This window comes from Bos indicus x Bos taurus, chromosome 9, assembly GCF_003369695.1.
Source record: "Bos indicus x Bos taurus breed Angus x Brahman F1 hybrid chromosome 9, Bos_hybrid_MaternalHap_v2.0, whole genome shotgun sequence".
In the NCBI taxonomy this organism is placed as follows: Eukaryota; Metazoa; Chordata; class Mammalia; order Artiodactyla; family Bovidae; genus Bos; species Bos indicus x Bos taurus.
In genome coordinates, this window is record NC_040084.1 from 103060950 (window position 1) to 103087008 (window position 26059).

The 26059-nt window shown below is 51.8% G+C and overlaps 1 protein-coding gene across 2 annotated transcripts in view; it reads left to right on the plus strand.

Annotated features, from left to right (window-relative positions):
* Window positions 1-26059, plus strand: part of SMOC2 (SPARC related modular calcium binding 2) — a 157231-nt gene that overhangs the window by 60287 nt on the left and 70885 nt on the right. The window contains exons 5-7 of one of the 2 annotated variants that reach the window (XM_027552068.1): window positions 12287-12334; window positions 15968-16018; window positions 17441-17515. In XM_027552068.1, the coding sequence (XP_027407869.1) occupies window positions 12287-12334; window positions 15968-16018; window positions 17441-17515 (174 nt within the window). Of the gene's footprint in view, window positions 1-12286; window positions 12335-15934; window positions 16019-17440; window positions 17516-26059 lie in introns of both variants that reach the window. The other variant, XM_027552067.1, reaches the window with a different exon arrangement.

Sequence of the window (26059 nt, forward strand, 5' to 3'; positions counted from 1 at the left end):
CATGTTATGTAACAATACAAAACATCTTCCTGAATTTTTACATAAAATGTTGAGGCATTTGTACTTAGAGTTTACTTTCTAGCCTCTTTTCTGTTTGAAGAGCAGGCATCTTATAATTAGAAATTCTGCCCATGGTTCAGACTTTTATAGCAGGAGCCAAGTCACTGGTCAGAACTCATAACTGCTTCACCATGATGACACGCGTAATTAACAGTAACACAAAACCTAATATTTCAAGTGACTGGTCATCACTTAGAAGCCAGAGGGTGTGCATAATGTGGAATTAAAATATATTTATTTTTAAAACTGTTATGTCATCTAATACCTAAAAATTGCTGAAAATATGTTTTTAGTGAGCTAACATTTGCACCTAATAATTCTTTTACAAACTCATGGAGTAAATGAAAGAGAGGAAAAAAAAGTAGCGTAATGAGTTGGGCTCTGTGTCCCTCAGTCTGAAAGATGCTTGCAAATGCTTATTTCATTTCAACCAGGTACCAGCATTTTGAGTCGCGTTGAGCCTTTTTTTATGAGGGAGAAAGTGGAAGACTTACCTGTTTCTCTGATGTTAGAGACACCTTTTGAAAAATTAAGTAGCGTCTGAAAGCACTTTCTTAGAGAACCATGAGCGAAGTTGGCCAGGTTTCTTATAATTTCCCTGTAATACTTCGTTTCTAGGATCAAAACACCCTACTGTTCACTCACATTGATTTTTCCAACCAGGTAGCAGCCACATTTTACTGTAAGAAATGTTCCTTTTTTGCACTGTCCATGTGGATTTTTTGGTTCAAGGGATGGGTATGGAAGGAAGATTCTTCCCGAATCTGGTGTTTATTGCATGGAAAATGCCACGGGGGCAGGGAGGGGTGTCTCTGAGGACTTGTGCGGTGTGGGTGGGGCAGGCTCCTTGGAGACCAGGCTCCTCCTTGTAGGAGCACCTTCCTTTTCACTTCTGTGGCTTGGTTTTGCAGCTTGGCCAGAGTTATGAAAAGATTCTACTAATCCCCAGCTGTATTCATGCTTTTATTCTGCAGAAACATGGGCAGGGAAGCAGGCGCCTGTGCTCAGAACGTGTATGGAGGCCGTGCAGGGGCGTTTTGGGAGGACGGGTCGTGCACACACGCACAGTTTATGCTGGGCTTTTGCTGACGTGGCAGAGCTTCTTCCCAGCTGTTGATACCTCGTCACCAGCCACGTGGAAGGGCATGGTGACGGGCGTCACTTTGCTGAGCCCGTGCCTGACACCGGGCACGCTGCTGGCCAGGCTCCATCCGCACACCCCGGGGGCATCCTCCCCTCCCTGGCATGCTGGCTCACACCTGCTCTGGTTGGCGTGCCTGGTCCACTCCGTAGAGGACAGACGTGATTCCCATGCAGTTCATTATACTCAGGTAAACGCCAGCGTTCAACAGCAGTCTTTGGCCCCGGAGTTCACACCACACTTACCATAGGAGCACTTTGTCTAGAAACTTGAAGATGAGAAAAATGTATTAAAACTTAGCAGCAAACACTAACGGTCACTTCGAATGCATGTGTGTGTGTGTTATGAATTGGTGCAAACACGCGTGGCAGCAGCCTGTGAGGAGGGCGGGGAGTGTCCACTCATGGCTGACTGCAGTGGAGCAGAGGGGCCCGCCTGCCACGTCCCCCGGCCCACTCCTGCCCGAAAGACCTTCAAACCAAAGGATTCTTTTATTTCACAATTATGTGTTTCTAAGTCATTAATGCAAAGCACCCAAATTCTTATGAATCAATACGAAAACTGGAATAATGAGGCAATCTAGCAGAAAAAGTCAGAAGTCTTGAACGGTCAGCATTTTATAAATGAGGAAACCCTAAGGACAAAGCTCAGCTGGTAAAGAATCTGCCTGCGATGCGGGAGACCTGGGTTCGATCGCTGGGTTGGGAAGATCCCCTGAAGAGAGGGAAGGCTACCCACTCCAGTGTTCTGACCTGGAGAATTCCATGGACTGTGTAGTCCATGGGGTCACAAAGAGTCAGACACGACTGAGCGACTTTCAGGGAAGAAAAAGGACCAGTGAGCAGAGGAAGAGATGCTTGGGCTCATTAGTATAGACCAGGGAGCTGCTCACCAGTCTCCGGGGAGACTCCCAACGTGGGGAAGGAGCTACTCCCCACCCCCACCACGGTGACTCCTCGTGACTCTGGGACCCCTCACCCACCTTCGTAAGCTTCCATCAAGTCAGTTCACTTCCTTGCCTGCTGTCGGTCAGGAGCTGATGGATAATTGCACAGCTTTTCAGGAGTGGACGGCCAGCCTTGTCTTTCCTTCTGGCTGTGGACTCATGACTCTCAATGGAGCTCAAGCTGCAGGAGGCAGAGGGCTTCCCTGGAGAGAAATCAGCCCCTTTAGCCCCTGTGGACACCTGCTTCCTGGAGACAGAGTCATTCACCGGGTGAGACCCTTGAGGACGTGATCAGAGCCGTCCCTTCAGTGAATCGTGGTGGTCCATCCCGTGGGTCCCATGGTCCTTCCCATGGGTCTTGTCCTTCAGAGAACACTCGATCCACCCTCCCTCCCTGGAAGCCCACTCCTCATTTCTTATTAATGACCATCTCCGTGAGCAGCACTCCCCAAGCGTTTGCTGGGCCAGGCGTCCGCATCTGCTCAGAGCTCTGCTGACACCCCTGTTGGGGGCCTGGGAGTTCTGTGCAGAAGCTGCAGGCACTCGGAGAAGGGGCGGCTCACCATCCACCGTCTAGAGGAGGGGGTTCTTGGAAAAGAGGGGCGTGTTGGCCGGCACAGGAAAGGGGCAGAACGGTTTCTTTCCCAGCGTTTATCAGCAAGGAGATCCAAGCAGTCCATCCTAAAAGAAATCAGTCCTGAATATTCACTGGAAGGACTGATGCTGAAGCTGAAGCTCTAGTACTCTGGCCACTTGATTCGAAGAACTGACTCATTGGAAAAGACCCTGATGCTGGGAAAGATTGAAAGCAGGAGGAGAAGGGGACGACAGAGGATGAGATGGTTGGATGGCATCACTGACTCAATGGACATGAGTTTAAGCAAGCTCCGGGAGATGGTGATGGACAGGGAGGCCTGGCATGCTGCAGTCCATGGGGTTGTAAAGAGTCAGACGGGCTTCCCTGGTGGCTCAGATGGTAAAGAATCTGCGTGCAGTTCAGGACCCGGGTTCAATCCCTGGGTTGAGAAGATCCCATGGAGAAGGAAATGGCAACCCAGTCCAGTATTCTTGCCTGGAGAATCCCATGGACAGAGGAGCCTGTGAGCTACAGTCCATGGGGTCGCAAAGTGTTGGACACAACTGAGTGACTGAAGAGTAACCTCCTGTCCCTCACCGTGTTGGTTCCTGAGTTGGGCGGGGAACGTGAGGAGGGCAGAAGGCCTTCCCTGCTTCTGGGCCAGCTCCAGTGACCTTGGGAGGCATTCAGGACTGAAGGCTGCCCTTTGAGCTGCATCCAGACGCATCCCCGGCCTCGCCTGGCCTGGCAGCAGGTGGTCCTGCTTGCGGCTTGGAGACGGCTCCCTCATCCCTGCTGGCTAGACCCCAGGTCTGCAGGGCCAGGACCGGGTGGGGTGGGGGGCGTTGCTTGCTCCAGGGACGCTCAGAAAGATACGGCCACCCCAGGGAGCCCACCGAGCCTTCCTCCATCCTTGCCGCCGCTGCAGGGCCGGGTCTCTGGGTCTCCATGCAGGCACAGCTGACCTGTAGTTACTCAGTAGGAGTTTTCTCTTTCTTCTTCCTTCTGAGGGTTTGAAGACGCACATTGCTGGAGGCAGGAGATGAGTTTAGAAACAAAGGGCTTCTTTCCGAGGGAGGATGTTTGTAGCTGGCTCGCTCTCGATTATTTGGAAATAGCTTCGGGGGTTTTAATCTCATCTTCCTCCGTAACCGCACACCCGGGCCAAGGGCTTACTCCTGGCAGGAGTACAAAGCTGCTGAAGACACTGGAAGCTGAGCCCCACGTAGGAGCTCTTCATGTTACAGTGTCCACAGAACGGCCCTGTGTAGCTCAGCTTGAGGGGTGTGTTTGAAGTAAGGACCTCGGCTTGCGGCAGGGACAAGAAGCTCCCGTGACGGGGCTGGCGAGTCTGTCCCCCACCACCGCCCACCCCTCTGTGAGCTGAGTCAGGTGTAGGGACAGTGTCTCCTGCGAAGCAGAAATCTTGCTCAGTTGGCCATGGCCACAAAGCATGTTTGAGGAGTTCTTCCTTCAAGTGTAGGGTTTTAAGGATGGAAAACCGCCTGAGAGTTTGCCATGCTCATGCGCATGCTGACCGCTGCTTCGAAGACCAGCCTTTAAATGTGGCTTTCGGAAGGCCCGCTTACGCTTGACGGAGAGCCTTGGAGCAGACTGAATAGCTTTTCTGTATATTATTTCCGTGAATTGCACTACATCCTTTGGGTTTTCCCACCGAGCCTAAAGTTTTGGCCTTTACCTGGAATGGTAGAACTGCGCGTTTGTATGAACATCTTTTTGATTTCTGAAAGCTTTCACTTTATAAAGAGAAGCTGGGTTTGTTTTCTTTTTTTCGTGAATGAATTTCCCTGGCAATAAATTAAGGGCCCTGCATAGCTGAGGAACTTGAAAGAAACATCCAGAACAATTGAATTCCCCAGTATTGAAATCAACAACACAGCTGTGCTTCTGAAGTGTCTCTTTATGAGAATTCAAGTGCACATTAAGTTGCTTGCTGAATGGAAAAGGTTACAGATCAGAGGGAGCATTCTTTTTTCCCTCAAAATGGCTTTTTCTTCAGGCTTAACAATTCTCTTCCTGAAAAATGATAGTTGTCAAAATAAAATATTTCAATAGCTATTGGCAAGGAAATGTGAAAACAAACAACGTGATAAGAAGTAGAAAATGGACTGAGAGGGGCCCGCTTTTCAAGTGGGCCTGAGCCCCGGGGGTGGGGCGGGCTTTGCTGCCAAGCCCGTGTGCGTTCCACTAATGAAGCCACATTTCAGAGAAAAGTACACATTATTTTACCTTCTAACACCTACCGTTACGATGACTTTTGAAGTATTAGGAAATTCACGTCCAAGATGAGGAAAAAATAGCGATTTGATATGGACAACATGAGCTACGCAAAATTTCCAATAAAAGTTCCAGACTGTGGAAATTTCAGAACACTGAAGAATTTTTAAAAAAATTAAGTCCAGCCTTCAACGGAAAGAGCACAGTGTGTGGCATTGCGCCAAAGAAGACCGAGAAGACTGTTTGAGAGTCAGCATGAGGTCCTCCTGGTGAGTGTTTGGCCAGCACCAGCCGGGAGGCAGCTCTGATGAGGCAGTGCTTCGGCCGTGCCTGGTATTGGTGCTAGGAGCGTCCGTCTGTCTGTCTTTTCCTTTCCAGTTTAGGCTGATTTTGCCTTATTTATCTACCCGATGGGCAACATTTTGGTATTAGTATTTTTCCTCTCTGGAAAAATGTACTTACTAGTGTCTTATCAACCCACTCCAGTCCTCTTGCCTGGAAAATCCCATGGATGGAGGAGCCTGGTGGGCTGCAGTCCATGGGGTCACTAAGAGTCAGACACGACTGAGCGACTTCACTTTCACTTTTCACTTTCATGCATTGGAGAAGGAAATGGCAACCCACTCCAGTGTTCTTGCCTGGAGAATCCCAGGGACGGGGGAGCCTGGTGCGCTGCCGTCTACGGGCTTGCACAGAGTCGGACACAACTGAAGCGACTTAGCAGCAGCAGCAGCAGCAGCGGTAGCATGGTTTGTATAATAATCGACTCTATTATTGTGTTGAATATTTCAGTATACATTTAATTTGGTGGCTGATTTATTATCACTTCCTTCATTAAGAGTTTTCTATAAGCTGTCCTCTTCACACTTAGGCCATAAATGGATTTTTCTCATATTTTTTAATACTTAAGAAAACTTTAAAAGATAAACTAAGAAGTCTTTTAGAACTCACTAGTCCCAGGCTCTATAACTCTATACAAAGAACAGTGGGTTATCTCTTCCAGAGGTATACCATATCTCTGAATTAAAAGAAATGTATGTATTTTCCTTCTTCTTTTTTTTTTTTAACAAACAGTACATTTTTTTCAACAGCACCTTTTAAATATCAATAGTCAAACGTTGGAAAGATTTATGAAGCTATTGACCATGAATGACCTTTTTGCAGGAATGATACTAATGTTTGTTTTCTCTGGCCATTGAAGTATGTAACATTCAGACATTAAAGTGGACACTGATGGAAGGTAAATAAAAAAAAAACCTCTAAATTTTTTTCAACTGTGATTTCCGTATTTCCTCTCTTACCATCTAGAGAAGGGCATTCTCAGATGGGGGACGTCAGAACGCTCAGCTCAGAGCTGAGCTCAGCGTCCCTTTTATCTGACGCTGTCTCACCAGGAATCCCAGCTTTTCAAAGGCAGCATCACCAGGGAAGAGGGAAGACCCGAGAGGAGGGAGCCCAGCATCGCAGCCTCTCCCCTTCGGGATGGGGTTCAAGCCTTCCTCCCGCCCTTCAGCTTCTCAGAGGATCACTGTGGGGAAACAGGCCAGCTTTGTTTGAGTTCTGCGTCCACAGAAGTGTAAAATCAGGAAAACAGGAGACGTTGCGGTAGGTCGAGGGAGCCACGGGGTCTTGACAGACAAGATGGAGACAAGTTCATGGTAACAGAAAGAATCCATTAATAACAATACTGTTAATAACAACAACTGCAGAGTGCCCGGGCCAAGCCCTTTCCTTAGAGTCTGGAACCCAAATTTCAGTCCACAGAGAGCTGGATAACAGACTCTGGGGCTGTACCCCAGAATTTCTGATCCAGGGGGTCTGGAGGGGAGTCCGAAGTCCTGCCTTCCTGACCAGCTTCCAGGTGAGGATGCTGGACTCCTGGGCAGTGGGGCGCCTGCTTGAGAGCCGACCTTGCAGTGACCTGTCCCTAGCCCCGGGTGAGGGACGCAGGGCCCGGCTTGGTCTCTCCTCGGGGAGGCCTGACCGTTCACTGGGGCCTGTCGTGGTCCCACCACCAGGACGTGACCTGCGCTGAGCAGGAGGGTTGCCCCGAGTCCCTCAGGCGTCTGGGAGGGAAGGTGCACTTCTGGCCAGCAGATGATGCTGAGAAAGTAGAGGTGGCTGCAGGGACTCCCCAGGGTGGTGGGCGGAACTCACCCTGGGGCACCGGGTCTCAGAGGGGTGCCTGTGGCCCCTGGCACGGGGCCAGGTGGGTGGTCTGCAGGGTCCTGGCCCAAGAGCCCCTGCACTGGCTCCAGAGAGGCATGCAGCTTTGACTTGGGCTGGCATGCGGGGGTTAGCTCCGGAGGACTCTGCGTCCCCGGGGATGCCCACTTCAGTGTTGGCAGAGGGAGCAGGGCCCTAGCACCCACTCCAGCTCACCCTGCCTTTGCTGCCCTGTAGGTCAGGCTGCTCACGCACTCCCTGCCTAGGTGCACTCTCTCGGAGCCCTTCCCTGCCTCTGGCCTTGGAGGGTGACCCCAGGTCACAGCTGGGTCCCTGGAGTCTGTCCTCAAGGGTTTAGACTCTGGAGGGCAGGCTCTGTATCAGGGGCGCTAGGGAGTGAAACTCTGGCTTCGTGGGAGATTTCTGCCAAGGAAGAAAGCTGGTGAGGATGCGAGTGAACATTGAAGGCATCTGAAAAGTGGGGTGGGGGGTCACGGACCAGTGTCTCACCTTACTTGGCTAGTGCAGTCTAGGCAGGCAAGGCCAGGGCAGCGCTCAGCCCTGGGGCTGCACTGACGCTGCCTCGCAGGCAGGTGGAAGGTGCCCGCAGTGCTGATTTTGGGCTCTTCCTCTGCTTTGACACAAACGTTCACCGAGCTGCACCCCATCCACTCTGGGAGGGAACCGGGGGGACGGAGCCACAGTGATCTCTCAGACGTCAGCCTGGTGGTGTCATTGTGCACACTGGTCTGACTGCATGATGGCCCCCAGCACCCCACGAAAGGCCTGCGGGAGGCAGGCTGCCTTCCAGGGACTCCGACTCTACCGCAGCCTCAGTGCCCAGCGCCTGCTCCTCCCCTGCGGGTTCCTGCCTCTGCGCTCCAGCCCCTGTGCCTGTCAGCAGCTGAGAGTGGGCGAGCGGGTCTGGGGTCGAACAGAGCTGTCAGCACACCCGGAAGTGTAGGACCCTTCAGGCTGAGCTCAGGCCGTCCCCACGCTGGTGTCTGAGAGGCCGTGGTGCGGAGAGCCGCCTGCCGGCCGTGTCCTCGCAGACAGAGGAGGCGCGGAAGGACACGGACATGGCAGAGATGCTTCTGGGCACCGGCTGTGCCCCGGCCTCCCTCTCCTCCCGGGCAGGTGGCGTGTCCGTCTGCCATCCTCTCTGCCTCGTGCCTTCCTCCTTCCCTTTTTCTCCAGGAGGTCCGCCCCGACTGCTCAGACCACGTCAGCTCCTCTGTGGGCTAAAACCATGGGCATGGACCCCCGCTCTGCCGTTCCTGATCAGTGACCTTGGGCTGTTAGGCCACTCTCGGGGTCTCAGCGTCCTCATCTAGCGGGCCTAACAGGGGTGCCCACTTCAGGGTTGCTTTGGCATTAGAGGACTTGGTGTGTGTGTGAAGTTCGTAGAGTGATGACCAGCACACAACAGGAAGTGTGCGGACGTCCACCATGAACACAGCCATCATGTGAGTTATTTGAGTGATTTCTGCCCAATGCCTTTCAGTCCAAGGGAGATGGGACGTTTTGTGCTGCATCCCCTGAGCATATTGAATGGGTGAACAAATGAAAGTGACCACAGAAAGGCCAGTTCACACGGGCGTCCTCCCAGTGGCGGCACGTTTTGGCCACTCACCCTGAGTGGAGACAGGGCTTCTCTTTGCTGTGAGTGGCCGTCACCCTCTTGGTGCACAGGATGTGCACAAGCGGAGGGAGAGGTTTCGGGGCACACAGCACGCAGACACCGCGTGTCCTGGGATATTCTGAGGGAGCCGGCCCTGAGACCTCTGGTGTGTCTTGGTTTCTCTGTGGGCTTCCTGCTGCCCGAGAGGCAGGTAATCCCCACGCTGCCCTTGCAGAGATGAGGAGACTCAGCATCGGGCAGGCGGGCACACCTGCCAGGGCACCGAGCTGGTGGGTGGCGCGGTCCGTCCGTCCCCCACACTCTTCCCGCTCCCTGCAGTGCCCGGCCTCCCTCTCTCCTATGATCATTCTTGTCACCCGCACGGGGTCCTGCCCGGAAAGCACAAGGCGGGGCAGCCAGACAGCGCCTGGGACAAGCCAGGAGTTCCTACCTGGAGGAAGGGCCCAGCAGGACAGCGAGACCGGGCTGAGGTGCGGGGCTTCATGCGCCTCTGCTCCCAAGAGCCCAGGGTCGGCAGCCCCAGTGGGAAGAGAAGTGCTCGTCCAGAAGGGAAGGGGGGCTGAGCCCCTGGCTCTTCCCGTCCCCCTCCCTTCCCCTCCCCCTCCCCTCCCTCCCTCCCTTCCTACATTCCTCCTTCCTTTCTCTTCCTCTTTCTTTCCTTCTTTTGCTCATTCTTTCATTTCCTTCCTTTCTTTTCTTTCCTCCTTCCTTCCGTCCTTGTTCCCCTCTTTCTTCCTCTCCCTCTCTCTGGCGGCAGCAAAGCCGCGTGACGGTGTGACTCTGCTCCTGGGATTCCAGAGAGGGATAAATCACGCTGCTTGTTTAACTCCGCTCTGAAGGACCATCAGTCGCCTGCTAAACAAGTGCCCGCCTGCAGTGCACTGACCTCATTAAACCCTCTGACGGCTCCTCCGGCCGCACACATCACAGACCCTCCTCCCTTAGTCATTTCCAGAGTGCGTTTAGTGCTTGTGAAAGGAGCTGTCTTAGACCACCAACTCTCTCAGCAAACACTGCACCTCCTCGGGCTGTTTTGGCAGCACGCTGGCGTTGCTGAGTGTAGCTGGATTTGAACCAAGGGCTCGGGGACTACAGGCTCATTATTCTTTCCCTGAACCGTCGATGGCTCCTCACATTGTGTTTCTGTGGTTTTCTCCACCAGAAATGCATACCCTAATTGCTAAAAAAGCCGCCCTTTTAAAATAGCATTTAAATGGGATGAGATGTCACAAGTGGAAGGAATTCAAACGTGTCCTTTGAAATAGGAATCTGAAGGGCAGCGTTTTCCTCTCTGAAGGTTCCGCCAACCAGCCGTGGTCTGCGGAGCTGCTTACTGCTGTCCACACGTTTCTAGGCCCCTTTTGCTGCACTTCCATCCTGTAACGTCACCTGCTCTTGGGAGCTCTTCAGCAAATTCTTACCTCCAGAAAAACGTAATGAAAGAAAAGAGTGGCTTTGTGGTTCTGGGTTCCTGGATTCCACTTTGCATCGCAGCTTTGCCGTGAGGAGCGCGTGTTCAGCCGCCCCCGGGTCCTGGAGGACAGGGTGCCGGGGAGGTGGGGCAGGGAAGGGGGGGCCTTTTTGTCCAGAGGCAGCTGGACGGGAAATCAGTGCCCTGCTGGCCTCACCCCCCAGTCCTGTGCAGCAAAATATTTGGAGTGGGTTATCAAGGGCCACTTGGTGCTGTGTTAAAAGTATTTCCACCTCTTAAGAACAAGGTAGAATTAACTTCATGTGGATTTAAGTGGTTTTAAGTGAACACTGGTCGAATCTGGACGGGCGGCTGATGCGCAGCCATGAGACTGGTTGGTTCAGAGACAGAAAGGTCGTTTGAGGGAGCGGATCTATACTTTCTAAATGTGGTCTTCAGACCTCAGACGCCCATCACATTGTGAACCAGCGGCTTGGAGACTGCAGGCCCTAGATTACAAAAATATTACCTTAATTCAATTGAGACTCTCCCTGGGGGTGGGGGTGGGACCTCCAATTATTATTTGGGATGTTTGCATTTAGCTCAGAATAGTCAAACCTACATAGTTGTATCCAGAAATATTATCGCACAAAAAACCTTTTTTGAGTCACTGACTGCAGAAACACAAGATAAAAACAAATGGATGACTGAGAAACTTAAGCCTGTTAACAAATCTGGATTTGTAGAGAGAGGGTACGAAGGGAGAACCGAGCAAAATGGGATCCTGGAAGCTCTGAGCGGCCACACGGGGAGCCCGCTTTCTCTCTCTGGGGATTCTCACCAGAGGGGAAGCCTGAGTTCTGCCCCTGGAAAGCAGGAGACATTTCACCGCATGGTCCCAGCCACTGCTGGGAAGTTGTGCAAATAGATGGGCCAGGAAGATCCTGGTCCTTTTTATCTATCAACCAGGCGCATTTCTGAGGGCCTGTGGTCCAGGCGTTCCGGAGCAGCAGCCTGGATGGGAGGGGGCCGTGGCTCCTCAGACCCGCTTAGGCCACGTGAGCGTTCGCTGGGGAGTCTTGCTCCTTCCTGTAAACCTGCTGACCATGCTCGGCTGAGAGTGTGGGGGCCGGCCCTGCAGTGCCTCTTCCGTCAGTGTTTGGGGAGGGTGAGCCATGCCCCTGAGTTATGCCCTGTCCTTCAGGACCTCTGCCCACAGCCAGCTGCTCGTGCATTTCCCACTGCAGAACTGTCATGCTTCCAAGACAAATGTCCTCAGGTTTATATCTTTAGTATAAATGTGGATCTGTATTTCGAATTCCAAATTGAAAAAAAAAAACAAGCCATGAATTTCAAGTTTTACTTCATGAGATGGTTTATCTGCATAGTCTGCCCCTGCATGTGACTAGGGGAATTCTGAGTGACTCTGGGTGCGATGTTCTGAAGTGGATGGGCAGGTAAACTGCAGATGAATGTGGGACAGGACTTCTTTATTCCTTGGAGTCGGTGCAGTGACGATGAGGTGAAAATCTTGCTGCCATAACAGTGTCCATCTAATGAGGAAGACAGGACAGTGTCCCTGTTCGTAACATGAACTTTTCAGGGCAACATAACTGTTAACATGCTGTTATAATTTACCGAGTTAACGTTCTATTTCTTGTTCTCCTCTTATGAAAAAATGGTTCCTCAGTTTTCCGTAAGTCAGAATTCAGCTAAAGCCAGAATTTTTATTGATTTTTAGTTGCAAAACTTATTTTAAAAGTTTTTAAAAAATCTAATTCACTCTACTACCTCCACATGACGTATGTTAAAAAGGTTCTTATGATATTTTTCAGGTGAAGAAACTGCTGTATTTTGTACCTAGAGGGTCTCACATGCGTCATAAGCCAGGCAGCCATAGAAGGAGGAGCTGATATCATGTTTCCTAGTTTTGGGCTCTGGTTTCAGATGACAGAGTCACCCAGGGCACTGGGCAGCTTGTATATGTTAACTAGAAAGTGACAAAGCCCTGCGAGTTAATCAAAATGTAATAAAATATCTGCATAACAATTACTGGTGACCATTTGAGAGCCAAGAATAATTTCATCCCTATTGTCCCCTTTTAGGTTCCATAAACGAAAAGGTACCCCAAAGGGAAGGCACAGGAAAAACAGGTAACTATCTTAAAATGAACTTCCGTGAGGTGTTTTGACAGCGAATCCAATCTATGCCTTAAAATAACATCTCAAGTTAAAACATCACCGTATATCAGTGATGGTGATGACATGTGAGAGCTGAAGCAGTCTGTTAATTATCATCTATTCAGCAAATGTTGATTCAGCCCTTTCGATCGCTGCGACCTTGCGGGTGCCGGGCACGTGACCCACTTGTGTCCCCATCAGGCTCGTGTCGGGACCACTTGAGGATGGAGTTAGCGTCATCTCAGGTCCACACCTGGGCAGAGGACTCCAGGGCTGGCGTGAGACTCTAGCTTAGCAGTTGAGGGAGCACTGATCAAGACATGTCCGCTGCTCCTCATAAGAAAGAGGGGGACTTTTTCTGTCTATGACAGTCATCTCTTCTGGGGTCAGTGCCCTGGAGAACCAGATGGAATGGCGAGCGTTTCCTTTGGAAGTCACCCTGCAGATGCAGGTCCGTCTCTGCTGGCCGTGGCCTTTGCCCTTTCCTCAGCTGGCATGGGCTTCCCTTGGCTCAGCTAGTAAAGAATCCACCTGCAATGCGGGAGACCTAGGTTCGATCCCTGGGTTGGGAAGATCCCTGGAGAAGGAAAAGGCTACCCATTCTAGTATTCTGGCCTGGAGAATTCCGTGGACTGTATAGTCCCTGGGGTGGCAAAGAGTCGGACACGACTGAGCGACCTTCACTTTTCCCTTTTAGCTGTCACCTGTTAGTCCCAGTGACACATTTTCTGTTTTCATCTGATATCAATCTGTGAATTCAGAATTTAGTTTTAAGGTGAAATAAAAATAGCGTACTAGCATCTTGGGCTACCACTTCCCAGGCCAGTGGTAAAGAACCTGCCGGCCGACGCAGGAGACGACACAGATACGGGCTCAGTCCCTGAAGAGGGAAGACCCCCTGGAGGAGGGCGTCGCAACCCACTCCAGTATTCTTGCCCGGGAAATCCCATGGACAGAGGAGCCTGGTGGGCTACGGTCTATGGACTGCAAAGAGTTGGACACAATCTTAGCACACACGCTGCCATCTTAGGCTCTTAGGGAGAGGGTTTCTGTTCAGGAAGGAAGGAGATACGATTGCACAGTGTTGGGGTTTGGGTCTCGGAGATGCTGGGGGCATGCTGCTGTATTTTAGAGAAGGGGAAGTGTAGAGGTTCATGGTTAGACACAATAATCAAATACTGAAAAAACAACAGAGGGAAATACCATTTTGGGGGCTCCCTCAATCCTGCTCGTGGTGATATAGGTCCATTCGACTGTGGATATATATGTTTTTAATCCCTCAGGAATTGGCATGTGGGCTCAGAAATGGATTTAAGGAAAGAACACATTGCTTCTACTGAAGCCACTTGATCTATAGACATGCCTGTCCGGGGAAATATCGAATATAAGTAATAGAGCTGGTTTATCAGGAAAGTGAGATGTTTGGCAAGCCGTCCTGGAGGCAGAGTAAAGGGCACTGAGCTGTCCATGACTTTGCATCATTGTCTGAAGCTGAGCCCAGAAGGTGCGGAGGCCCCTTACACCAGGACAGGCTCTCCGGGGCCTGAGCAGGATGGTGGAGGCCGACGGTCACGCTGCGGGGCCTGAGGGCTGAGACAGGGATGTGGGGGCCTCTGGTGCTGGCATTAAGTGTGGGGGGCAGGAGGCACACATCCTTGTCCCTCAAGGACAAGCCCCTCTTGCCTTGGTTCTCAGCTGAAAACTCAGACTGGCCCGGTCCCAGGGATTAGGGCTGCTGGCCCCCAAGGGATGACCTGCTCAGGCCTCAGCAAAAAGGTACAGCTTTAACTGTGTCCTTGATGGACATTAACTGTGGCCATGGTGGACATTCACTGTCCTTGATGGCTGTCATTCCAAAGGACCTTAAGTATGCAAAGACTTTTTCTCAGTGTGTTCTGTTAAGACTCTCAAATATGTTAAATATGTTGTAAATATGTTCCCCATTTTATTCTTGGAAGATTACAGAGTATTCAGTAGCAAAATCCTCTTAGTTTATTGCTGCTATCATTAGTAGACTTGGATATTTCAAATCAATGATGAGACATTTAGTCAGTATTTTGACAGATGGCGAGATTTTTTTTAAAGAGATTGTTAAAGAATTTTAAAAAATACTCTTTGGTTTTCCCCTGGAAAGAACTTATGGGAAATCTCAGTTTTCCCCTTCGGGTTGCTGGGGTACCGATGAGTCACAGTCCGCTAGATAAGCCACACGGCCGCCCCTCCTCTCCACTACCGCTTGCCGAATTGTGACCCTGAAGCTATTAAAAAACAAAATCACACAGGCAGACAAGCCTGGGAGAAAACAGCAGGATGGCTCTCAGGAGCCCCCCACAGCGTGCACTGTTAGGGCATCCGTGACTGGGGGCTCCTTGTCCGGGGGCTTCTAGAAGTTTGGTTACCAGAGAACCCAAAGGGTACTTTTCAACTAAGTCAATAAACACCGTGTCCTTGGGATAAGGTCCTCAGCAAATGGCGCAGAATTTTCTGACTCGTGCCCCTCCCTCTGAACTCGGGCACTTTCCCCCTGTCCCCTGACCCCACCCCTTACCTGACCCCACCCCCTGCCTCGTGGGAGGCCTGGGTGCTGAGAGATCCACGGCGTCCAGGCCCTGGTCTCTGTCCCCGCCCTCCATTCAGAGACGCAGGGCAGAGCAGGGGGCAGGCCCCACCCCAGGCCCCCGTTGCTGCCGCCCGCCCCTCGCCCGGTCGGGGGCCTCCACCCCCGCGGGGGTGTCTGGCGCCTCGCGCGTCTGGGTTTGCGTCTGTGGGTGCCGCATGCCGGGTTGTGGCTGGGGGGTCGGGGTGTATGCGATCCGGAGGGCCCAGCCTCTACGCGCACTTACTTCACTTACTCTGGGTTTGCCTCTGTGGGTGCCGCACGCCGGGTTGTGGCTGGGGGGTTGGGGTGTATGTGATCCGGAGGGCCCAGCCTCTATGCCGGGTTGTGGTTGGGGGGTCGTGGGGCGTATGCGATCCGGAGGGTTGTGGTTGGTGGATCGTGGGGCGTATGCGATCCGGAGGGTTGTGGTTGGTGGATCGTGGGGCGTATGCGATCCGGAGGGTTGTGGTTGGGGGTCGGGGGGCGTACGCGATCCGGAGGGTTGTGGTTGGTGGGTCGGGGGGCGTACGCGATCCGGAGGGTTGTGGTTGGGGGGTCGTGGGGCGTATGCGATCCGGAGGGTTGTGGTTGGTGGATCGTGGGGCGTATGCGATCCGGAGGGTTGTGGTTGGTGGATCGTGGGGCGTATGCGATCCGGAGGGTTGTGGTTGGTGGATCGTGGGGCGTATGCGATCCGGAGGGTTGTGGTTGGGGGGTCGGGGGGCGTATGCGATCCGGGGGCCCAGCCTCTACGCCGGGTTGTGGTTGGGGGTCGGGGGGCGTACGCGATCCGGGGGGTTGTGGTTGGTGGGTCGGGGGGCGTACGCGATCCGGGGGCCCAGCCTCTACGCCGGGTTGTGGTTGGGGGTCGGGGGGCGTACGCGATCCGCCGGGTTGTGGTTGGGGGTCGGGCGTACGCGGTCCGGGGGCCCAGCCTCTACGCACACTCACCTCGCTTACTCTCATAATTGTAGTCTCCTTGCAAATCTTTTCCGTTCTGAATTCAGATGATGCCTCAGCTCCAGCGCTGGAGACTCAGCCTCAAGGAGACGAGGAAGGTGAGTCCGCAGGGAGCCGGGTGGGGTTCCGCGGGCCTGGGGGCGGATCACGGCCTTGTGCTCAGACTCGCCTGGGACGGGCTGGGTTTGCCCTTTTCCAGCTGTATTTGAGAGGCCTCGGGTCCCTGCTGAGGGCCCCCGCGTGTGCCGTGGGACTTTCACACAGCACATGCAGAGAGGCCTTTACGGCGAAATCTGAGCTGAAATTTTATCACCTGGATAGAGTGAAGGATGTATTTCCAAAGCTGCAAAAACATACGCGTTTCCCTGCTCATCCTCCACACCGTGTGATCATCACACGTGGTGCCTGAGACCAGCCTTGTAGAGTGACAAGGATGCGTCTCGGCTGGTTAAGTTTTGTGTCGTGGGGACCATGGCTTTCCCGCTCCTGGCCTTGGGCACACTGTTGTGGCTGTTTGCCTGTGTCACCGATTCTGGGGACAAAGGGGATCAGGTCTGAAGGCCAAATGTAAGGAGCGCACATAATACGTAGGTCGGAGATCAGAAGTGCTTTGCAAACAGCAAGAGTGGTAGTCACAACGGACTTCTGTCTGGCACTGGATGCCACGTGCCCCATCACCCGAGCTCACCAAGCCCTTGGAGCCCCGTCTCACACACGACAGTTGTGAGATGCCCGAGATCACAGAGCCCACAGATGACAAGGGAGCCCCTGGCCAGCTGGTCGGCTTCAGTGTGGTTCTCAGGCGAGCCGTATCCTGATCGCACTGCAAGTGCTCAGCCGCATTTGTTACTATTTCTACCACAGATCTGTTCCCAGACGTTGTGGGCAAAATTGTGTTTTACATATGACACTCCGTATTGAATCTTTCGGGCTTCCCTGGCGGCACACTGTAAAGAATCTGCCTGCGATGCAGGAGACAGGGGATTCAATCCCTGGGTCAGGAAGATCCCCTGGAGAAGGGACTGGCGACCTACACCAGTATTCTTGCCTGGAGAATCCCATGGACGGAGGAGCCTGGTGGGCTATGGTCCTTGGGGTCGCGGGGTCGGACACGATTTAGCGACCAGAACAGCGCGGCACACGGCATCCTTCACCTGAGAGAAGGCCCCGTGTGTCACCCAAGTGTCCATCTTCACCACACAGGGGTGTGTTTTTGTACTTTGAGGCTTTTTGCCAAACCTCTTTCTTCCCAGTGGAAACTGTCTGGACTTACATTGCTTTTGTTTGAACTTTTGGATGAAGAAAGAAAGAAAAGACATGCTAAAGTTTTTCAAAATGTACATTTTCATTTCCCTTTGTTCCATGCACATAAATATTTTACTTTTTTTTTAAAATGTACAATGTGTATTTACTGATCATACTGACTTTTTTGCACTTGTAGGTTGCCTGCTGAAATCTTTGAGAGACTTTGTATTTTCATGATGAATTAAAATAACTATTGTTTTATTTTGCTTCAATAGATGTTGCATCACGGTACCCCACACTTTGGACTGAACAAGTTAAAAGTCGACAGAACAAAACCAATAAGAATTCAGGTAAAAGGGGGACCTATGTGACTGAGTTAAGAGACCCAGAAAGTGGCCTTGTTTTTTGGAAGTTACCTGCAAAGCACATATTTTTCTCTGGTCACCAATGAGTCATGCAAATAACGCTGTGGTTTGCCCATCAGAGTATAGTTCAAATTTGGGTGTTTCATTAAATTTGCTAAGTTATAGAACATATTATAGAATTTTAAAATTTTTTCTCAGAAATTAATGCTAATGCATTTTCCTATTGCATAAAGATGTTAAGCTGTACATTTCTCTTACAAACTTTAGAAACTGAGTTAGTTTTATGCAATCTTCTCATTGTATTTCCAAAGGTAATCTAGTTAGGTTTGCTTCTGTGCATATAGATCAGTGCATGGGAAGTTAATTCAAACATTGAAAGCTTTACTGGGAGATCTTGAAATCCTCTTGGGAGAATCAGTGTGACAGTGGTTAATTTGAGAAACAAATGTAAAAGTGTGGTAAAAATGTCATTTGAAATGTACATTATAAAAAACAATTTTAATTGTCAGTGGGACGCTCTTTTGGGGTTCCAGATAAGTTCATAGAACAAGGGCATTTGTGTTTCACCCATCACCTACTGTTACCACATTTTCGAGCTTACGTGACCTGTCAATTATAATTAACTAGTAAAAACACTTCAGACTTGCAGTATTCAGTGGGACTGAAAATAATGTTTCAGGAAATTCTAGTTTACACAAGTTATCGTACACTATAATTTGATTTAAATCAGCCTAAATGTATTGAACACAAAACAATGACATTGAGTTGATTTATAGACACGGGGCATGAAATTATGGGATTATATCTGTGTTTAACCCCAGTGTCCAGGAACGTGTTCTTTCTGAGGGTTTGAAGAAAGTCAGCCCTAGGTGGTATTTTAAGATGTTAAATACAGTACTTACTGTATTAAGTTTAGTGACGAAATGGCAAACAAGCATAGGTTTTATGTAATGACCACCATTATCATCGAGATTCCAGTGTCAGAAGAGTTTTTCATTTATGTTTAACTTAAAAGATGCTTCTACTGATAATCTTCTTTGGTAGAAGAACAAATGGTTTGTGGCTCTTTGTTAGTCCACGTTTTTACAAATTTCTGTTGTTTCTCCGTACTGTTTTCATTCCTTTATCGGAGAAGGCAATGGCACCCCACTCCAGTACTCTTGCCTGGAAAATCCCATGGACGGAAGAGCCTGGTGGGCTGCAGTCCATGGGGTCTCGAAGAGTCGGACACAACTGAGCGACTTCCCTTTCACTTTTCACTTTCATGCATTGGAGAAGGAAATGGCAACCCACTCCAGTGTTCTTGCCTGGAGAACAGAAAATGCTTTGCTTTTTTTCTCTAATGTTTCTCTACATCAGCTAAAGGCACTGTTTCTGCTCCCAGAGTTAGAACTAAAATGACAGAACAATACCTGTGTTACCAAACACAGGTGCACAGCCATGCAGAGTGAGGGGTGCCCTGAGGACGTGGCCACTGAGGTTCAGAGCAGAAAGTGCGAGTCGTCTGGGGAGGGACTTTCTTGCTCCGAGCTTATGAAAATCTGCTCATGCAGGCTCTCAGTAAATGTTTATTCATGTGATCCATGGTCACTTTGATGATATCGTTGGTTTTTTATCTAAAACTAAGCAAATCAAGAGGTTTCCCATGTGACTCAGTGGTAAAGAATCCACCTGCCGATGCAGGAGACCTGGGTTCAATCCCTGGGTTGGGAAGATCTCCTGGAGAAGGGAATGGCAACCCCCTCCTGGATTCTTGCCTGGAAAACCCCGTGGACAGAAGAGCCTGGTGAGCTACAGTCCATGGCATTGCAAAGATTCAGACATGACTTAGCGAGTAAACAACAACAAGTTAAAAAATAAACAAATGCATTAAGAACTGAAGACTGGATTTAGTCTAAGTAACACACAGTTCCTCTGCTGCACTTTTAGTAATTGAAATTCAATATAAACATAAACGAAATATTCCTCTGTTGGTTCGTTTTGCAGGAAAAGTATCCCTAACATTTTTCAACTCAGTGTACATGAGTGAGTGAGTGAAACCTAAAATTGCATTTTACTTAAAGAATGCACTCCATTTCTTTCTATTAATATATAATTGAGAATGTCCATGTATTTCTTCATGCTCTTGAATCATCTCATATTCAATTTTATCATTCTACTTCTAGAAGTTACCAAGCTTGATTACAGAATTTTACCAAACAAGAGATTTTGTGACATGTTGTTTAATTATATAAAATGAACTCATGTCTCTATCAAGCTGACACTCTTGCCCCGTGGCACATTGACGGCTTCCTGGATTTCGGCCTGACTTCCTTTAAGCCAGGCTAGAATATTAAAGCGCAGCGCAGTTGTTGGTTGGAACGGCAGTGATACTGACACGCGCTGCCACCTCTTGCGCTCACCAGGGGCACGCACCTCACACGCGAGGCTGCGCCTGTGTCCTGCTCGGCGGGCACGAGCAAGCGGGGCTGCTGTGTGTCCTGCCTCGGTCCTCAGAGGAGGACGCGGTCACACGCGAGGCAGCGGGTGCTTGCAGGGCCCCTGAGCGCAGGGCCCGAGGGCCATCCGGCCTGGCCTCGCCACTGTACCGCAGGGGCAGGACGCCCCCTGCTCCCAGGCGGAGGTGTGAGGGTGGTCCTGGCCTCACGTCTGGCCCTGGCCACAGCGCACCTGTGCGGGCCTGGAGCCCTGAGTTCAAACCCCTCGCCACACGCCGGCCCGGGGCAGAGAAGGCTGGGGTGGGAGGGACACAGGGTTCTCCGGCGGGTCCCCCCGCCTCCCCCCTTCTCGTCCCCTTGCTCCTTGCCTCCAAGACCTGAGGCCTCGTCCTCAGCCTGCACCGCCTCACCTGCACTCATTCCCCGTCCTTGCTCCTGGGGCTGTGTTCTCTGCTTTTCAAACATTCTCGGCCCTCGGTCAAACCTGGGTCTTCTCGGACCCCAGCTCTGAGCGCGCAGACCGCCTCGTCTCTGCTCCCAGCACGCACCCACCCGCTCATGTCCACCTGCCCCACCCTCTTGTGTCCATCTGCCCCACCCTGACGTGTCCACCTGCCCCCCCCCACCCGCTTGTGTCCACCGGCCCTACCCTCTTGTGTCCACTTGCCCCTCCCACCTGCACGTGTCCACCTGCCCCCCCCCACCCGCTCGTGTCCACCTCCCCCACCTGCTCGTGTCCACCTGCCCCCCACCCACTCATGTCCACCTGCCCCCCCACCCGCTCGTGTCCACCTGCCCTACCGGCTCGTGTCCACCTGCCCCCCCACCCACCAGTGTCCACCTGCACCCGCCCCACTTGCATGCAGCCGACACCCTCTCTCTGGGCATGCGCTCAGCATCACTCCTGTCCTCTCCGGGCTGCTGCGGTGTGTAGACCTGCCTTTGTGACCACGTCCCCCACAGCCTTAGTTGACCCCGCCCCCAGACCCCCGTGCAGGGTGAGGGTGGTGGGGCACCCCCCTCAGCCCTTCAGAGAGGGGAGGCGGCCCCCTTACCGGGCACGGCCCCTCCTAGACTTGACGGGGCTCCCTGCAGCTTGTTTCTCTGCTCACTGCTCCCCAGCAGCGTCAGCGCCCCGCCAGAAGGTCCTTGCGTCCAGCCTGATGGTTCCCTGCCCGTCCAATGGTCCCGGCGTCCCATCTCTTGGCCAAGCACCTTGTTGAAGGCATCCTCTGAAGGCATTTTGAGGATGAGAGTCACGTTCAGATGAGTGGCTTTGAGTCAAGGAGGTTCCCCTCCCCCATCAAGGGGCTCACCCAGAAGGGCCAGGGGCCCCCCAGGATGGTCCATGGCGGGTGGCAAGCAGAGGGCAGACTCTGTTTATCTTTTCCGTCAGAAAGGAGCCGAGGGCACTCTGCTGCCGCGTTATTTACTTCGTATGAATAGTTTACGGCGCGGTGGGCCTGTCTCCTGTGTGGACCCTGCGGTGCAGCAGGCGTGCGGGGCCCTGCGGGTCACATGGCGCCCGGGCCCTGCCCCAGGGTCTGCCTGCCCTGGGAGAGAAGGCGCTCCTGACTCTGCTTCCTCTCCAGCCCCTCATCTCCCTGCCTCCCAACCAGCCCCTCATCTCCCCACCTCCTCTCCAGCCGCTCATCTCTCTGCTTCCTATGCAGCCCCACATCTCCCATGGTTGCTCAGAAATGGGAGGTCTAAGGGCCAGGGTGGGCTGTACCCTGAGTGCGCTGTGCCACAGGCCCCAGGAGCACCCATTGGCAGTGGCCTTGATGCACTGGGACCTCCTATTCACTTTAGGAGTCAGTCTGCGGTTTGGGGGACTTCCCTGGTGGCTTAGTGGTAGAGAACTTGCCTGCCAATGCAGAAGACGCAGGACACCTGGGTCGGGAAGATGCTCTGGAGGAGGGCACAGCAACCCCCTCCAGTGTTCTTGTCTGGAGTGGACAGAAGAGCCTGGTGGGCTACAGTCCATGGGATGCAGAGTTGGACACTAAAGCAGCTGAGCACAGGTGCATGCACACTGCAGCTCGGGAAGGTGGAGCTGCGCCCCCACCTTGCTTAGGCCGCGGCCACCCACGAGGTCTCAGCATGCCCACGGGGCCCAGCCTGGCCGAGGGCACCGGGATCTGCTCCCAGAGACTTAGAGCGGGCTATGCTTTCCGCAGGGCAGAGAGTGCCAGCATGGGGCGGTGGGCGTTTGGCTTCATTATTTATTGCAAGGCCCACGTTGGCGGGGGAGCGTGTATGCTTTCTCTCTCGGCCCACGGCTCTTCCGAACCCAAGTCTGAGCCGAGGACCTCCGAAGGCGGCACCCTGAGCCCCAGGGAGCTGTGTTGGCTGCAGACCCGGCGGGACACACGCAGGCGTGGGGCCCGCTCTAATGAAGAAGCCGCGGCTTTAGCGGTCTTCTCGTTTGTGGTCTTTGTAAGTTTTGCATGTGAGCTGGAGCAAAACTAGAGGCCCCAGTTTTTGCCATCTCTGAAACCCTCCTCCCACTTGGAAGAAAAATTTTTCTCCCTTCCTAAACCATTAAAAACAGCTCTGTTTTCCATCCAAGAGAGGCTCTGTATCTCAAGATGTTCCACAGTTTTATGGGACCCCCTCCGTGGAAACATTTTTCTGTTTTATTCAGGGTTGATAATTTTTGTTTTATTGCGCATATTAAAATTATAGCCAAAAGATGATTATCTTTTGATTCTGCTTTAAATCATGGTAAATTGCATTCCCTGGGGGAAAAGATCACCAATTATATTTTCCTTCCTTTGTAAGTTTTAAAACATTATTTCCTCATTTCCCTCTCTACCCCATTCTTCAAGCATGACCTTACAAAACATCAAGATGCCAACTACATTCTTAAGTTATAGAGTGTCGGTCATTTGAAGATATTAAGATACTCAAATAAATCAAGTAGCTCCTTTTCAAGGTGAACTCTTAACGTGCATTACTCACAAGTATTATTCATAACTAAGCTACTAAAATGTACATGATGATTTACCCACGTTTCCTAACTATAAAAGGGAGTTTTCACCCCAATCACATTTAATTCTTAGATTTCAGTATTGAAACACTGGTTAATCAGGATGCAAGATTTCAACATAAGTCCAGAAAACAGTAATGAAAGTAGGCAAACTGTCTCAGTTGGCTGACAACACACACCAGCCTTATACACATACGGGCCTTTATTCTCTCACTGTGTGAAAAAAAGGGCTTTCGACTTATTTATTCTCTCGGTGTAAATGAGATCTAACCCATCATTGAATCAATGAGGCCTCATGTTAAATGGTGTCCTCTGTAGAACCTTAGCTATTGAATACAATTTGGGAAAGATTATTTTGTTCCAGGCAAGTGCTGTGCAGTTGAATAATACGGCCCACTGCCTCCCTGCCTTCGGGGTAAGCACGCTTTGCAAACTCTCCGCATGGCCGGGAGGGGCCTAGCCTGGGTCTGACTGTGCACCGAGCCAGCCCCCTCGCCGCGCTGTGGCTCTGGGCCCCCTTTCCCGAGGCACCTCTGTGGCTGACCGCGGGTTGGGAAGCCTGCCTGCTCGTGAAGACACCTGGACAGTGCTGGCCGTCCTCCTCCAGCCAGGCTGTCCCCTGGGGAGGGACGTGGCCCCAGCAGGGACGTGACGGGAGGTGACTCTGGCCAGGTGGATGGACCACGGGTGTGAGAACTGGGGAGGCAGCAGCGTCTCCACCCCGGGCCCCCTCACACGAGGCCGAGGCCGCCTCCTCGTCCCCTGGGACACGGATGCCCGTGTGCTGCAACGGGACTCAGTGTGCTGAGCTGCCTGGACCTGGCCGTCCCAAGCCCCGAGACCCCATGTCCGACCTCCTTCTAACTCGGGTTACAGCCGCTGCTGCTGCTTAGAGCCCCCAGGGCTGTGGGAAGGGCAGGGCTGGGCTGGGTTCCCATGAGGCCCCGCGATCCTGATGAAGCTCTCTGAGCATCAGTCAGCATCTCATCTCCAAGGGTAACGGTGCGCTCACCTCACAGGTAGCGGGGCCTGTCTGGGGGCACTCTGGGTCGATCGCTGGGACCGTCCGAGTCCAGTCTGTAAACAGGACTGGGGTTACTATCCACTTGTTCACACGTGGGGTCAGGCCTGGACTTTGCAAATAGCAAGAGGGCATTTCTTTTTTTTTTTTTGCAAGAGGGCATTTCTTGAGAGTTGTGGGTGTGTGTGTTCACTCCAGAGGTTGCAGGATTCCCAGTTTGGAGAATCAGGTGCTAGAAAGTGCATGATGGGCTGATGGTGCTGAAGGAAGGTTCTGTGTGGCGGTGGAGTTTGTGGGGTCGTGGCGACTACTGCTTGGTTAGCTGTGTGAACCGAATACGAAGTCGCTTCTTGTACTTCACGCTTGTGAGTAGAAAGTTAACAGGTCAGATGTATCTGTGATCCTGCATCAGTCGGATCAGAGACTAAACCAGGATTGATGCGGATCGTGAACAAGGGAGGGTCCTTTTGAAAACGACTCTCACCGTTGAACCCAAACTTGCCTTCTTGCCGCACCCTCGAGGGCGGAGGAAGAACGTTCTGCCAACCAACAGGCCTTGTCTTGCCATCCTTGCCATCTGAACTGCCGACAGACGGCTGGCTCTTGGCCAAGAAAACGTACAGCCAGTTATAGTGACCTCTGTGAGCCGGCTGGGCCGCGGGGAGTTTGAGAATTGTTAATGCAGCCGCTAAGGCTTTGATTCTTCCTGGGGGTGCCATGGTGTGTGTGTCTGTGTGTGAACTGAAAATTAGTCATAACCTGAAATTAAGGAGTTATTTGATCTGGTGGGAACATTTAGGACTCTGAGCCCTGGAGACGGCATCCCAGTAGCTCTGAGAAAACTTCTGCAAAGATGCAGGAGGGGAAATCAGGCTGTATACAAGCCTGCACCAAAGGGAGCAGGCCGTCTGAACAGCAGAGACCGGATATCAAGTGAAGCAGCGGAGCGTTCTGTGAGGGAGGGGCGTGCCTCTGGGCTCACTGAATCCACTCCTCTCCTGCGCACCTCAGCTGTCTGGGCTGATCCTGTTTCCCGTTCACCTTAAAGAGCGCAGGTGGCTGCTTCCTGCACGCCCCCAGCTCCTCAGCCGTCACCGTGGGGGTGACTGAACCTGCAGCGTCACAGTTTGGGAGCCCTCGTTCACTTTTGGAGCCAGAGGTCACCGATGGCTGTGACAGCCCTGTCTACTGATACAGCGGGAGGCATTTTCATTCCATGTGTGCAAGGGTCTGTACACAGCCAAGCACGTGTTGAGTAATTATTTTTATCTAAAACGTGTCTCTGATTTTCACAGATGCAACCCTTTCCCTTGCCTTCATCCATCTTTATGGTTATCATCTTTTTCCTCTAGTTTGCCCGCCTCCTGCATTTCTGTCTCAGATAAGCACTGGTCTGGAAGCGTTCCTGTGGTTTTGTCTGAAAATTACATTAGGGCCTAAAGCCAGGATACATCAGGGTATTGTGTTTCAGATGAAAAAACAGACCAAGAAGTCATTTAGCAAGATGTCATTTAGTTATGTATTTAATAAAATATCTACACCACAGCCTTTTCATATTGATCATGGGGTTCTCGAGCAAGAATACTGAAGTGATTTGCCATTCTCTTCTCCAGTGGACCACGTTTTGCCAGAAAGTCCCACCATGACCCATCTGTCTTGGGTGGCCCGGTATGGCATGGCTCATCGCTTCACTGAGTTACACGAAGCTGTGACCCATGTGATCACTTTGGTTTACTTTCTGCGACTGTGATGTTTCATTCTGGAGGCTGTGGGATCGTAGTCCTCGGAAAAACACCTATGACAAACTTAGACAGTATATTGAAAAGCAGATATATTGCTTTGCCGACAAAGGTCCGTCTAGTCAAAGCTATGGTTTTTCCAGTAGTCATGTACGGATGTGAGAGTTGCACCATAGAGAAGGCTGAGCACTGAGGAATCGATGCTTTCAAACTGTGGTATTGGTGAAGACTCTTGAGAGTCCCTTGGACAGCAAGGAGATCCAACCAGTCAATCCTAAAGGAAATCAGTCCTGAATATTCATTGGAAGGACTGATGCTGAAGCTCTAGTACTTTAGCCA